The sequence below is a fragment of the Schistocerca serialis genome, chromosome 5, assembly GCF_023864345.2.
Source record: "Schistocerca serialis cubense isolate TAMUIC-IGC-003099 chromosome 5, iqSchSeri2.2, whole genome shotgun sequence".
Taxonomy (NCBI): domain Eukaryota; kingdom Metazoa; phylum Arthropoda; class Insecta; order Orthoptera; family Acrididae; genus Schistocerca; species Schistocerca serialis.
The window spans coordinates 129,053,824-129,069,658 of record NC_064642.1 but is presented as its reverse complement, the minus strand read 5'-3'; the positions used below and the strand labels follow the sequence as shown (position 1 = coordinate 129,069,658).

At 38.2% G+C, this 15,835-nt stretch overlaps 1 protein-coding gene across 1 annotated transcript in view; it reads right to left on the bottom strand.

Annotated features, from left to right (window-relative positions):
* Positions 1-15,835, bottom strand: part of LOC126481156 (BTB/POZ domain-containing protein KCTD3) — a 252,677-nt gene that overhangs the window by 137,727 nt on the left and 99,115 nt on the right. The window contains exon 7 of the mRNA XM_050104725.1: positions 6,399-6,515. Coding sequence (XP_049960682.1) covers positions 6,399-6,515 — 117 coding nt within the window. The remainder of the gene's footprint in view (positions 1-6,398; positions 6,516-15,835) is intronic.

The window sequence follows — 15,835 nt, the reverse complement described above, 5'->3', positions numbered from 1 at the left end:
TCTTTTTTGTGTGTGTCCTGCCGCAACTTGGTGAATAGATTTTTTGTCTATCCTATTACAATATAATTACTTAATTAATTAAAATTTTTCAAGGTGTGGTACTCTTAAAAACACGGATTTACACATAATTAGATATTGCGCTTTACACACACAAAAATAGTGTCTTTTCTTTTTTTGTGTCATATGACTGCATACTGGGCACTTTCTTTGGGTCCTGGACCCTTGTGATGCACTCAAAATGTCACTGTGTGAGACGCAGCAGTGTCTCGTGCAATGTTGGTCTTCCTCCCTTTGCAGACTTTTCAAGAAATTGTCTCATGAGCTCCAAGTGTATGTCTAGTAGCTGTGGTTTTTCACCAGTGTCCATTTGGTAAAGAACATGCACATTCAGCACAGACAAGTCCAAGAGGTGAAAGAAAAACTTTTTGTGCCTCCTGAATGTTGACTTTCCCGCACATTCAATAGAGCTGACCTGCATGTCAGTTTTATCTCCTGGCAGTGCTGTGTTTCCTGATTTTCTTGCCTGTTTCTCTGTTGTTTTTCTCTGTTTCGACAATTGTCTCTGTACAAACTGCTCCAAGCATGTGCACTTCTCCCTTGTCCATAAACTTTACTGCTAACTTACAATCAGAACAGCATGATGTAATTTGTCCTTTCTATAGTTTTGAAGACAAATCAGTTGGCATCTTGTCTTTTTCGCTTAACTGTCCCACAGGCACTAATTCCATTTTTGTGTGGAAAGAAAAACACTTTAGGGCCTGTTACCAATTATCACAAAAAAAGACTGTGACCTTCATTAAGTTAAGGTTTCAATGGAGCAGTTACAACAGCACCAGAAACAACAAGGCCACAAGTATCTTCAATTTCTGTTCCTCTTCCTGTGTACGTTACAATATCTAATATAAATCTAGTTTCAACATCAAAGATGTAAACACAATATAATTGGATGGAAAAAAATCTACTCACCAAGTGATGGCAAGAATAAACACATACAGAAGTTAAGGAAATGTGCAAGCTTTCAGAGGCAGTGGCTCTTTCTCTCGGCAGAAGGATTGAAGGGAAAGGACCAAGAATGAAGGAAAAGGACTAGCAAGATATACGAAATTGGGAGAATTATGGAAAAGTCACCCACAACCCAGGTCAGGGGAGACTTAAAAGACAGGATGAGAAGGAAAGACTGATTGCTGGGGACAGCACTGGACGAGATTTGAAAACCTAAGAGCTCAAAGGTGGAAGATAGGGTAATAAGTAAGACGGAGATTACTGATCAAATATCAAGCAAGAGTTAATAAGAGTGGAAAGCTAAGTATATTCTACATGCTAGAGGTTGGTGGCAGGGAAAAAGAGAGAGATTAGAAAATAAAAGATACAGAAAACTAAAAGGGAGTCAAGAAAGGAATAGTTACTGACAAGAAATTCTGAATCTGAAGAAATTAACACAAATTATGGCCAGGTGAATGGCAAGAACCAAGGACATGTAAACCAGCTCCTACCTGCGAAGTTCTGAGAAATTGGTGTCGGGGGAAGAATCCAGGTGGCACGTGTGGTGAAACTGGCACCCATGTCATTCCTTAACTTCTGTATGCATTTACTCCTGCCGCCACTTGATGAGTAGATTTTAACTGCACAGTATAAATAGCTTTATTCCAAATTTATGCCCTTTCTTGGTACATACTGTTTGAAAACAAGTCTGCCTTTCCACAGCATTAGAGACTCGACAATGCACAAACCTCTGAATGGATTCAGAATTGATTTGAATTTCATAGTTAAAAAATTCACAATATACTTCATTTTATAAAGCCTATTTGGCCTCTCAGCATCTCATAAAACGTATGTATCACTAAAATGAAATATTCAAAGAACTGTCATAAATTTGTCCCTAGTCATTACTTTCAAGAAGAAAGATATTTCAGCCTCTTTTATGTCAGTCATCAGCATGCAGACTGCTAAAAGTTGATGCAGTTTGTCTTGCATCTGTCCATTGTATTCCCCTAAAAGCTCTGTGACATCATTCATTCACTACATTGTAAAGCTGTTAGTTTCACTGGCAATGTATCCCATCAATTTCCTGTCAAATATAATGATGGAAAAAAAATTGCAACACCAAAAAATAATTAATGTAGAGTAATGAAATTTCAGGAAAACGTTTGGCTAGGCAACATATTTAAATGTTTAACATTGCAAGATCACAGGTTAATGTAAGCATGAGATAAACCACTGCATACGTGAACTGGTGGTACATTAATAATAAGTGTATCTTGACAATGTTGAATGCAAGCATGCAAACATGCATGTATTGTGCTGTACTGGTGCCGGATGTTAGGTTATGGGATGGAGTTGCATGCCTGTTGCACTTGGTCGGTCAACAAAGGGATGGTTAATGTTGGTTGTGGATGACGCTGGAGTTGTCATCCATGATGTCCCATACGTGCTCGACTAGAGACAGATCTAGTAATTGAATAGGCCAAGGTAACATGGCAACACTGTACAGCTTGTTGGGTTACAACAGTGGTATGTGAATGAGTGTTACCCTGTTGGAAAACACCCTCTGGAATGCTGTTCATGAATTGCAGGTCAAATCATGAGACTGATGCACAAATTTGTAGTCAGGGTTGAGGGATGACCATGAGAGTGCTCTTCCAGTCACATGAAATCGCACCCTAGACCATAACTCCAGATGCAGGTCCTGAGTGTCTAGGCTGCAAACATGTTTGTTGCAGGGGCTCACCTGGTCTCCTCCTAACCAATACACAGCTATCACTGGGACTGAGTCAGAGCCAGCTTTCATCAGAAAACACAGCAGTCCTTCAACATGGCCTCTAATGAGATCTCGCTTAACACCACTGAAGTTACAAATGGCAGTGGTTTGGAGTCAGTGGAATGCATGCTACTGAAAGTCTGGCTCGGAAGTAACCAATTTGTAACAGTTTGTTGTGTCACTTTGATGCCAACTGCTGCTCAAATTGCTGTTGCAGATGCAGTAGCATGGGCCAGAGCCAAATATCACACAAAGAGCCTCCAGTTTCTCATAGTCCTATTACACAATCTCATTCAAACTTAGTGAGGTGCTAATAATGGCATCTTTGTCACCTTAAAGGCATTCTTGACTAACATCAACTCACCACATCCATCTCAAAGGTCACCACATCCAATCTTAAATGCAACCAATGCTAATGACCTTTACAGTGGTATTTGAAACAAACCTGATACACATCCTCATAGTGGTGCTACTCACGCCTCTCTTATACGACTGGTGCAAAATCTAAAGAGACATCATATTTCACACATAGAAACACACCTAACAACTTTCGTTATGTTGCATAATTCCCTCTTGGTATTGTGATTTTTTTTTTTTATTTTTTTCTGTCAGTGCACAAGCTCAAAAAATTCACTTTCACTAGGCTCCTCACTTAGTCCCTAATGTCGTTTCACTATCAAATTATCATTACTTAAAGCACAATTCTGAGGTACAAACACATCTCCTGTCAGCCATCTGTGCACACTATTTCTGAGCTTTCACTTCTTTTTTCACCTGTGAAGGACCCACTTCATGAATACTTTCAACATTACTTGATAAATATTCACTTTCTCTTGGTAATACCTCACAATCTTTGCGGTCTTCAAAATCACTATTCAGATTCTGCAGCTGAGTCTTCATTTAGTAGGATTTCACTAATATCCTCACCATTCAAACCTTACAAATGTGTCATTCTCACCAAACAAGAAAACACAAGTGCGAGTATCGAATTTAGTTCCCACAGATTGAACATATATATAGCCTTATGAAAATGGAAGTAGTTCCTTATGTTTGCAAAAGATGGTAGCAACATTCAGTTACAAAAGGGAGCAATCATACCAATACAGTGTCAGAGACGGACGACAGAAAAGTGGAAATGTACAGTCTTAGGTAGGCGTGACAGTATCGCCGCCACCTTTCTTGTACAGCTGCTGTCCACAAAATTTTAACTAACTGTCACAGATAATTCCAGTTAAAACTGATAAAGTGTGCATGCCTAAGTGTTTTCACAGCTGTAAGCTTACGAGGTCTGTTCAAAAAATTCTGGAACACTCGTAATTTCACACCACAAGGTGTGATGGAGTGAAATGTGATTGGCGTCCCTGCTCAGGTCTGTATTTAATGTGTAACTTCCAGAAGTTTCCTTGTATGACTGTTACCACTGTTCAGTGCTATACTGAGTAGTAGAACACTGTGTCATACAGTTTCCAGATTTTGAGATGGCAGAGTTAGAGGAGCATTGCTTCTGCATGAAATTTTGTGTGAAACTCAAGGAAACCTTTACAGAGACACACCAAATGATGCAGGAAGCCTATGGTAATGAGTGCTTAAGCCGTGCTCGGTGTTACGAATATTTCACATGGTTTAAAAATGGCTGGAAGAAGTTAAAGATGACCATCATTCAGGACGTTCTTCGACGTCTACCAACAATGCTCATTCCACGAACGGCAACAAAATTGTGCATGGCAATCGAAGACTGACTGTCCAAGAGATTGCAGAAGAGAGTAACATTTCAGTTGGATCATGTCATGAAATCCTGACACAGCATCTTGGAATGCATCATGTTGCTGCCAAGTTCATCCCATGGCTCATGAGTCAAGACCAGAAAGGCCTTCGCCTCACAATCTGTGCAGAGCATTTGGATAGCGTGAAGGAGAATGAGATTTGCCTTAAGGGACAGCAAAATGAGGATAATGGAATGTAGTCGAGTTAACTCGGGTGATGCTGAAGGAATTAGGAAATGAGACACTTAAACTAGTAAAGGAGTTTTGCTATTTGGGGAGAAAAATAACTGATTATGGTCGAAGTAGAGAGGATATAAAACGTAGACTGGCAATGGCAAGGAAAGAGTTTCTGAATAAGAGAAATTTGTTAACATCGAGTATAGATTTAAGTGTCAGGAAGTCGTTTCTGAAAGTATTTGTATGGAGTGTAGCCATGTATGGAAGTGAAACATGGACGATAAGTAATTTAGACAAGAAGAGAATTTAGTGCTACAGAAAAATGCTGAAGATTAGATGGGTAGATCACATAACTAATGAGGAGGTACTGAATAGAATTGGGGAGAAGAGGAGTTTGTGGCACAACTTGACTAGAAGAAGGGATCGGTTGGTAGGACATGTTCTGAGGCATCAAGGGATCACCAATTTAGTATTGGGGGGCAGCGTGGAGGGTAAAAATCGTAGAGGGAGGCCAAGAGATGAATACACTAAGCAGATTCAGAAGGATGTAGGCTGCAGTACGTACTGGGAGATGAAGCAGCTTGCACAGGAGAGAGTAGCATGGAGAGCTGCATCAAACCAGTCTCAGGACTGAAGACGACAACAACAACTGGTGATGAGATGTTGGTCTACAGTTACAATGTTGAGACCAAGGTTCAATCTTCACAATGGGTTGGGAAATGTTCTCCAAGACCAAAACAAGCTCATCAGGTCAGGTCAAATGTCGAAGTCATGCTGATAGTTTTCTTTAACATTGAAGGATTAGTTCATCATGAATCTGTGCCACACGGACAAACCGTTATACGATTGTACCATTGGGAAGTATTGTGATGCCTGTGAGAAGTTAATGGTCTGAAATGTGGCGAGACAATTCATGGCACTTGCATCACGATAACGCACCCGCACATTCATCCCTGTTGTTGCCTGACTATTGCACAAAAATGAAATCATTGTGCTGTCTTATCCTCTGTGCTCTCCAGACCTGGCCCTGTGAACTTTTTTTTTATTTCCAAAATTGAAAACCCCGTTGAAAGAACAAAGATTTGCAACGATAGGTGAGGTAAAAGAAAATTCTCGGATGGCCCTTCACATGATCCAGCAAGCAGCATATTAAGACTCCTTCCAGAAGTGGAAAGGGCCTTGGGAGCGGTGTATCAATTGTGGAGCAGAGTATTTCGAAGGAGACCATGTACAATAACTAAAAGGTAAGCATAGAAAAATTCTGTGGACAATGTTCCGGAATTTTTTGAACAGACCTTGTATATCAATATCTACAGTTCTCGCAATCCATAAATGTGGAGTTTTTTTATTCATCATACTTAGTATAGTATTTGTAATACTCTTACTTTTAGAGTTTGAATGGAAGTCATCTTAATGGTTGCTTTGTACTGTTTAGCAAAAGTTGTTTGTGAACACATAACACAATGCAAAACTTATAATGATAACAGAATACTAACTCAGTATACCAAGTGCAAAATTTTCTATTTCTCTTTTTCTTATCCTTTTTAGGGAAGAGTTGAGAAAACTGGGGTGATGGAATGGAAAGAAACGAAGAAAGGAAGGAAGGAAACAAGCATGAACTGACACCGCCATAACAAATTTTACTTGAACAAAGTTTATATTCACGTTTATTCAATATAATGGAGAAATATTATACTTACTTGTTTTTGGGGTGAGGTAAACAGATATAGCTGTAATCGGATCATTTGACGGATCGTGATACAGCTCTGTTACTAGTAAATCATTATCCTTCATTCGCAATGGAAATTTCTGCATATCTGTAAAACATGTTCACATTAATAACTATATATGGAAATAAAAAATATATAAAAAAATGATGAAACTGAATGCCACACACTAATGTTTCACACCATTTATTGCCCCAGACTACATCATCAATGAATACTTTATTTGAAATGTGACATCAGTTACATGACTAATCAGCTTTCAGTTATTTGAAATGGAATCTCAAGTGATAGAATCTGATACTAACATTTGATTGTATCTAATTACTTGGGACCTAATTTTTTAATACGGCAACACAGAACTTGAGATTCTTTGTGGCTGAACTTGAGATATGAACTGAGAGCCAAATGATCCTGACACTGTTGAGCTATACACAAACTGCTAATTTTTCTTTGTTAAATGTAGACCAAGCAAGCACAAGTAGTTTAGAACAGTTTGAAAAAATTAATTATTAATTCAGTTTCTAACAACCACTTCCCTTTCTCCTTGCCCACCTTGACTCACTCTACACGTTTGAAGGTTTGTTCGTCTTCAATAATTGATTAATTTTCCAGTTAAAGATGTTGTGTACATCATCTAAACTATACTGGAGATGTTGGGTCGCAGACAGGCAAAATGAGATTTTGGCCAAAAGACCTTATTCTTAAGTAATGCTTTCTTCATAGTAAAACTGAACTCTGTGTTTTTAACAATATAATACCATCTACATCACAAGCGTCAAAATATACTACAACAGATTCAGCTATTCTATATAACACATATCTTATTTTACGTCCTCCTTCAGGCTACACTATAACAGAGCCTTACATTTCTTTTCATTTTAGCTGCACAAACTTTTGCTAATATGTGCTTCAATCTCTATCTCTCACTAGATGTTTCTATAATTTTAAAGAGGTCTTTCCTATTTCTGCATTAGCTCATCCTGCAAAATATCAATGTTTATGTCTCTACTTCTGCAAATTTCATGAAAATCTTCTTCAACCATCAAACCTATTTCATTCAACACATTTATAGCATTCCCATTCAGCTTCAATCATTAGCTCCTACTGATCATGTCCCATTTTTGGAAAATTCTGTAATAAAATTTATAACTCTAGAAACTTCTCTCTTTTTTATAATGGTTCAAGTTTTCCTCCTGAATTTTAAAATGGGAATACCCTGCATAGTGGCCATTAGCAGCAATATATTTTACTGAAATATGTTCCACAACCAGATCTCATTAAAACAGCTGTGAGATGTACAAAAATCCAGAAGGGAGTACTGAGTCCTCCATCTCATATGTGGCTTATCTATTACGTGTGTATCACAGGAAAACAAATTCACTGAGCTGATGAGAGCATCAATAAATGATGTGCATGGATCTGAAGCAGATGATGGCAGCAGAGACAAAAGGATCCATCTGATATGACATCGAAGTCCCATTTTTATATATGTTGATGGACACTCTTACTGGTATTGAGCAACTACTGTGCCTTCAGCTGTTCTCAGATTGCAGCCATAAGTGGTTGAAAAGCTGAAACAATTACAAATATTTTTTCCAGAAAAAACATTGATAATCATTTCACTGTCTCCACTTGAAATCCTGGAGATCAAGTGACACCACTATTAGCTAGGAACACAGACCTTTTAGTGGTTTCCTTATGCAAAGCTGTACGACAAATCACCATTTTTTCTAGTTATTTCTGAAGAGTGGCATATCAATCATTTGAATGATTTCAATGACTTTTATTCTTTATTCCTGTTAAAATTTTGCCAAATTTCAATTGCAAGACATTGTGTCTTTTCTATCTCTGTCTACACATGAAAGCTTGTGTTTTTCAAATCTTCATATTTACCATGTTCTGAGAGGTTATAATTACTATGCAGCTACTCGTGGAGGTCCAGCGTCTACTCGTGGAGGTCCAGCGTCGGCTGTAATTATAGTATAGCAGTGAAACTTCACAGATATGCTAATGTGTTACTGCAGAACTGATTTACATTGAAAAAAACTTAATTCCAATTTTGGCCACCAGGTGCAAATCTGGCACTGTACACCATCTCATTGACGTTTCCAATGTTTGTATTGAACAAGAGGCAATTAATAATAAGATCAACATTATGCCTTTCTCACTTGTTTGACCTTTTCTGCCCACAACACATTTCTAATCCATTACATACGGAAATATTTCTATATGTATGTCTAGCATCCACATCACCAGATTTGCACTTGGTGACCAAGATTGGAACTAGTTTTTTCCAGTGCAAATCAGTTCCGCAATAACACATTAGAATATCGACCAAGTATCACTGTCACACAATAATTACCGCCGACACTGGAGCTCTGTATGTAGCTGCACTGTAATTATAGCCATTAAGTACTCGACAATACAGTAAATTATCTATTTCTAAAGCTCAGTCATAATTAGAAATATGTTGTAAACATTCAGAACTCCCTCAAACTCTAAAAAACAGAAAGATATTACAATTTTTAAGCTCTTTTACTTTTACATAGCTGGCTAAAATATTTTGCTGAATGTCCTCAGATTTTTGAAAATGCACTACACATTTAGCAATGTAGACAGTGTGAATATCAAATTAATGCTGGGAGTTAGAGGCAGCAGAACATTGACATTCAGTACAGGCGGCAGCAGATCCAGTATCAACAGTCATGGCTCAAACATTGCAGTTTATTGGTGTCAGGTATCAGGCTGATTGAACCGCAAGGTCTCCACTGACTCATTCGTGTTGCAAGTGAAATTCTTCTTCTTCTTCTTCTTCTTCTTCTTCTCCTTCTTTTTAAAAAACACAGATCTTATCATATCTCTTCTTTCTTGACAAGACAGAGGGAAGTACACACAATCATCCATCAGTGTGCCTCTTTCTAATACAACCTTGAAAGGGGTTGCATCAGCATCTGCATTTAAAACTAGAAGGAAGGAATATGTTGATCGGTGTTTAGCTGATATTACTTGAGGTATCTTCAAAATTTTAAATTACTTTTTATACTTGGAAATGTAAATTATTTAACAAAAGAGAAGCTTATTGGTATCACCATCATCACAACGGCCATTTGTCATCCACTGCTCTAACCTTCTTTGTGCATTATGGTCATCACCTCCCCAGACACCCATGCTACTTTTCGTTTTGTCTAATATCATTCACCTACTTTACATTATGTTGTCATTTAGATCAGTTCTTTCCACTTTGATTCCAGCAAAGCATTCTCTTAAGCGATCCACTACCCAATAGGCTGACTATCTGTCCTGCCGACCTCCATTTTGTTTCAACTGCAGTCATAATGTTTTTTGTTCCAATTCCTTTTCTGATGCATTTGTTAATTTTCTTCTCTCCCTAAGTTTTGCCTTGAACCCCCACACTGTTTGCTATGTAATCTTCAGATTTTGAATGATTTTTGCATTTAATAGTATGTAAGAAAATAACATCGTCATTTTTTAAAAGGTTTCTATGGTGCCTTAAGTCATCACAGGGAATAAAAATACAGAAAGTCTAAAAAGAAAACATCGCAAAACCATTGAAAATGCACTACACATTTAGCAATGTAGACAGTGTGAATATCAAGTTAATGCTGGAAGTTAGAGGCAGCAGAACACTGACATTCAGTGCAGGCGGCAGCAGATCCAGTATCAACAGTCATGGCTCAAACATTAAATATGGTAATATTAGGATTAGGAAAGTTAATGTGAGTATCCACTGCCAAGTGGAGGTTGACAGCACACACTTGGGCAACGCCACTCGACTCAGAGGTAGGCAGTTCAAGTCCTGATGGCGAAATAAATGTCCCCCACCAGTATCTGGCCCACAAGGGGAGAGGAGTTGTGGCATACAATACCTAATCACCAGGCTTCGCACCTATGTCCTGAGTTGAATTCCGAACCTTTCTGCAGTGCCGCCTGGAGTGTGGGCATATGACACTTATAACATTTTAGACAGTGTGTCAGATAATAAAGCACTGAATTAGGCTGTGAATCAGATAATAAAATACTGGTAGTCATGTACTGGGTGCTACAATCGAACTTTGTAGTACATACAAGTATTGGCAAATAAAACCCACAAATAATGATATATATTTCGGAACATCATTAATGGTTACAATGTCTGTGTTAACCCAGTATCTGTATCTTGACAATACAATGTCCTTCAGACAAGCATGCATGTCTGAAGGAACGGTCACTGTCACTGCCAGTTACAACTGAGGGAAACATTACGAAATAGATTCGCATTCTGCGACTATGCATTGACGTCAGCTGTTTATGGCACATGAAAATTCGTGTCAGACCAGCTCGAACCCATTGTTCTCGCTAATCACGAGCAGTACCTTTAACCAGTTTGGCAATCCAAGAATGTCTCCAGGACTGACCAAACTTCCATGTCACATAGTCGAAATTCTATACTCACACAATGTGTGTGTCACAAAAAGCTGATGTTAATTCACAGTTGCAGAGTGCTAATCTATTTCATAATGTTTACCAGAGCTGTAATCGTCAGTGACAGTGTGACATTGTACTGTAAAGATAGAGACACTGTATAAACACAGACATTGTAACCATCAATGATGTATCCCTGCCTCAATGAGCTAAAATAATTATATAATAGTTGTCTCACAGTGTGGGAATCACAAATTGTGCAAGCATAAGGGTTGTGACTATGTGACATAAGGAAGTTTGGATTGGTTCCAGAAGAGTGCTCCAATAGCTGAAATCATTAAGGCAACTGCTCACAGTAAGAAGTACATGTGGTTTCAAATCCAGTACAAATTTTCATGTGTCGCAAACAGCTGACATCAATGCATAGTCTCTGAATGTGCATCTACTTCACACTTAAACACTATCTTAAATATTTACACTTATATAATTTTATAATGTTCAGTTTATATAATCGCAGATTAATTCAGAAGATAAAGGTTCCTGACAAACAGTAATTATGGGCATGTTTCTGACACATACATATATGAAGATATCTGTAGAAGCTATTTAACAGTGGATAATACACGATTCACTTTGACAATGACAAAATCCTTTGTTTGGTGTTTAAAAAAAAGAAAAAAAAAAGAGGGAGAGAATAAGCCATTCCAACTATTAAAGGTTCCATCTGACACACAATCTAACAAAACGGTTAGCTTCAAAATTAACATATTTTTGAAAAGTCATTACCTTTTGATAATTTATACCTCAAAGCTTGGAGAATGGAACACACACAATGCATTTTAGACTATATCAAAACTGTTGTGTTGGAATAAAATCCAAGTATTAAACATAAAAAATGAGAAAAGGTAGCATTAAACTATCATTTTGGTTTGGCGAGTATCAACACAACCACTGAGGTCAAGATCCTTGACCTGTTATAAACAGGAATGCTAAAATATAATTTTATAGTTATCGATCATTATGAAGAACCAGATACACTAAGTGAGAATTATCAACATGTGTTTAATATTTAGCATAAATTTAAATGATAAGTATTAGTGGTTCACATTAAGAGGCTAAAAGGTTAAAGCCGTACTGACTTTGAACCAAGGTTATCAAGTTTAGTACTGAAATTCAGGTGGGAGAGACACTGGAAAGATATGTTAGGAGACAGAAATTTTGTGTAAACCCTACTTATATTACGACCAGTTTAGCACCCACTGCTTTGCTCAAGTAGAGTGTATGGTCATCAGAGATTTTGCTGTTTTTATTTAAGCAATTTTTTATGTTGTTCACAAATTGCAACACCTTCTAAGCTTTTCACACTAATTAAGGCCATACAAACAAGTTCTTCTCCAAATGTACTTCTGACCAAGAAGCAATTCTGGTAGCTGGAGTCCAAAGTTTTTGTTAGTCGTGCCTTCTGTGTTCTTGTGGAGATATTTCCATAGCAACTTCCATCCCCTAACAAATACTTCTTTACAACTAACTGAGAAGTGAAATACCAATTTTCATAAATTTAGCTTCAAAATTTTTTAATGTAACAAAATGTTTTCTTAAGACGTTCCATTCCTACTGCACACCTTTAGGGGTTGAATTTCCACAAACACTGAAACACTTTTTTTTTTATATATAGATTTCTAACCAAGAAAGCAAATACCAATTGTCATAGAGGTACCCGTAAAAATACTTTAGTAGTTCTTTAGTAATTATTTATTTTCAAAAAAACCTTTCACCCACTATTTTACCCCCTTAGTGGTTGAATTTCCAGGAATGCTGAAACACACATTTTTTATTTTCTGACACCGAAACCAAATATCAGTTTTCGTGGCTCTCGTTTCAAAATCGCCTTGATAGTGATGTACTTTCTATAAGCCTTTCATACCCTACTTCACTTCATTAGGAGTGGAATTTTGGACAATCCCTTTTTAAACAATGCCTACAGTACAAGATTCACACCCTCTCCAAACTTCAAGTTTCTATCAGTAATAGTCTGGGCTGGTCGATGATGAGTCAGTGAATCAGCCTGACCATATTTCAACCCCTTACGGGTTGAATTTCCAAAAACAGTGAAACATTTTTTTTTTCTAACTAAGAAGCTTTAAAAATGGTATCATGATAAAATATTTTCATAAAAAATCTCATCCCCTATTTCACCCCTTAGGTGTCCAATTTCCAAAAACACTGAAACATGTATTTTTTTTTATTTGTAACCAAGAAGTTAAATACCAATGTTCATAGACGTAGCTTTAAAAATACTTTAGTAGTTTTTTAATAATGATATACTTTCAAAAAAAGAGCTTGTACACACTATTTTACCCCCCACCCTCAGGGTTAAACTTTCAAAAATGTTGAAACACTTATTTCTTGAAACTTCCTGACAGATTAAAACTGAGTGCCATACCAAGACTTGAACTCGGGACCTTTGCCTTTTGCGGACAATTGCTCTACCAACTGAGCTACCCAAGCATGACTCAAGACCCGTCCTCCAAGCTTCAATTCTGCCAGTACCTCATCTCCTACCTTCCAAACTTCACAGAAGTTCTGCGAATCTGGCAGAACTAGCACCCCTGAAATAAAGGATATTGCGAAGACATGGCTTAGCCACAGCCTGGGGGATATTTCCAGAATGAGGTTTTCACTCTGCAGTGGAGTGTGCACTGATATGAAACTTCCTGACAGATTAAAACTGTGCTCGATCGAGACTCGGACTCGGGACCTTTGCCTTTCGTAGGAAGTGCTCTACCAGGTTCGCAGAAGAGCTTCTGTGAAGTTTGGAAGGTAGGATACGAGGTACTGGCAGAACTGAAGCTCTGAGGACAGGTCGTGAGTCATGCTTGGGTAGCTCAGTTGGTAGAGCACTTGCCCGCGAAAGGCAAAGGTCCAGAGTTTGAGTCTCGGTGCAACACACAGTTTTAATCTGTCAGGAAGTTTCATATCAGTGCACACTCTGCTGCATAGTGAAAACCTCATTCTGGCACTTATTTCTTCATTTCTAATTGAGAAACCAAGTACAAATTCTTGTAGGTCTAGTTTCAAAATTGCCTTAATAGTGACTTAAAAAAAACACTCATTCATCCCGTTTCACCCCTTCAGGATTGATATTTCAAAAAATCCCTTCTTCAATGATGCCTACAATATAAGATCTACAGTGTCTCAAAATTTCAAGTTTTTATTCTTAGCAGTCTAGGCTGAGCCATGATAAGTCAGTCAGTCATGATTTTGACAAACTTTTTTTTTTTTTTTTTAATCAAATCCACTATAATTATACAAGTTGCTGTAAAGCTGAGACTGCGAGCTTGGATAAACTACGTACACAAATTTGACTTCTGCAAGCCTGGAGAAACTACGTACACAAATTTGACTTCTGCAAGATGATCTAGAACAAAACTAAGTACCCTATGTATTCTTGTTTTACTGAACAGAAACATAATCTGTAGTGCTGAATTCACATGAGGCGTGATGGCACATGCTAGTTCCAGCCTAGAAACTGAGCAGTGCTGACACACTGTTAAAGGTTATCCATCCATCAGAAATGAACTTTTACCTTGGTAGACCCCTTGGTGTTATTCGAAAGAAGCAAACTATATGCCAGCACAAGAATTGAAACTCTCTTCTTTCTCTCACCCCTGTCAACAACACAAGCATGACACTACACTGGATGTGCACCTATTACGGTCACCTACTTTGGACAGATACACTTATGACACAACACTCGTGCTTCGCAGGAAAGGTGCCACTGTGCACAAAGAAATAAAAAAACTTTCAATTTACATTTACACAAACGTAAAACTTCTTGGGGGTAAATAGTGTTATATTACTTCAAATTGTAAATGATCATGTCTGAATACTCTGAGGCAACAAACGTCATGAGATTGCAGATGGTGGTAGTATCTCATAAATGAGGTATAAAATGGCAGTGCACTGGCAGAGCTGTCATTTGTACTTAGGTGATTCATGTGAAAAGGTGTCCAATGCTGTTACAGCTGAATGACATAAATTAACACACTTTGAACCGGAATGGTAGTCAGAGCTAGATGCAGGGGATATTCCATTTTGGAAATCATTAGGGAATTAAATATTCTGAAATCTCCAGTGTCAAGAATGTGCTGAGAATACCAAATTTCAAGCATTACCTTCCACCACAGACAATGCAGTGGCCATCAGCCTTCACTTAATGGCCGAGAGCCATGGTGTTCGCTTAGAGATGTCAGTGCTAACAGACAAGCAACACTGCATGAAAGAACCACATAAATTAATGTGGGCCATACGATGAATATATCTGCTAGGACAGAGTGGTGGAATATGGCAATAACAGGCTATTGCAGCAGATGATAGTAAGCTAGTGCCATTGCTAACAGTATGACATCACCTGCAGCCCCTCTCCTAGGCTCGTGACCATATCGACTGGACCCTAAATGACTGGAAAACTCTGACCTACTCAAGTGAGTCCCAATGTCACACGGTAAGAGCTGATGGTCGAGTTCAAGTGTGGCACAGACCCCACGAAGCCATGGACCCAAGACACTGTGCAATCCGGTGGTGGCTCCATAATGGTGTGGGCTGTGTTTACATGGAATGGAATGGACTGAGTCCTCTGATCCAACCGGCCTAACAATTGACTGAAAATGGTTATATTCAGCTATGTGAAGACCATTTGCAGCCATTCAGGCACTTTGTGTTCCCGAGCAATGATGGAATTTTCATGGAGGACTATGTGCTATGTCACTGAGCCACAATTGTTTGTGATTTGTCTGAAGAATATTCTGGATAATTTGAGTGAACTATACGGCGACCCATTAAATGTTTATGGGACATAGTCAAGAAATCAGTTTGTACACAAAATCCTGCACCAGCAACACTTTCACAATTATAGATGGCTATAGAGGCAGCATGACTAAACATTTCTGCACAGGACTCCCGACAATTGTTGAGTCCATGCTACATTG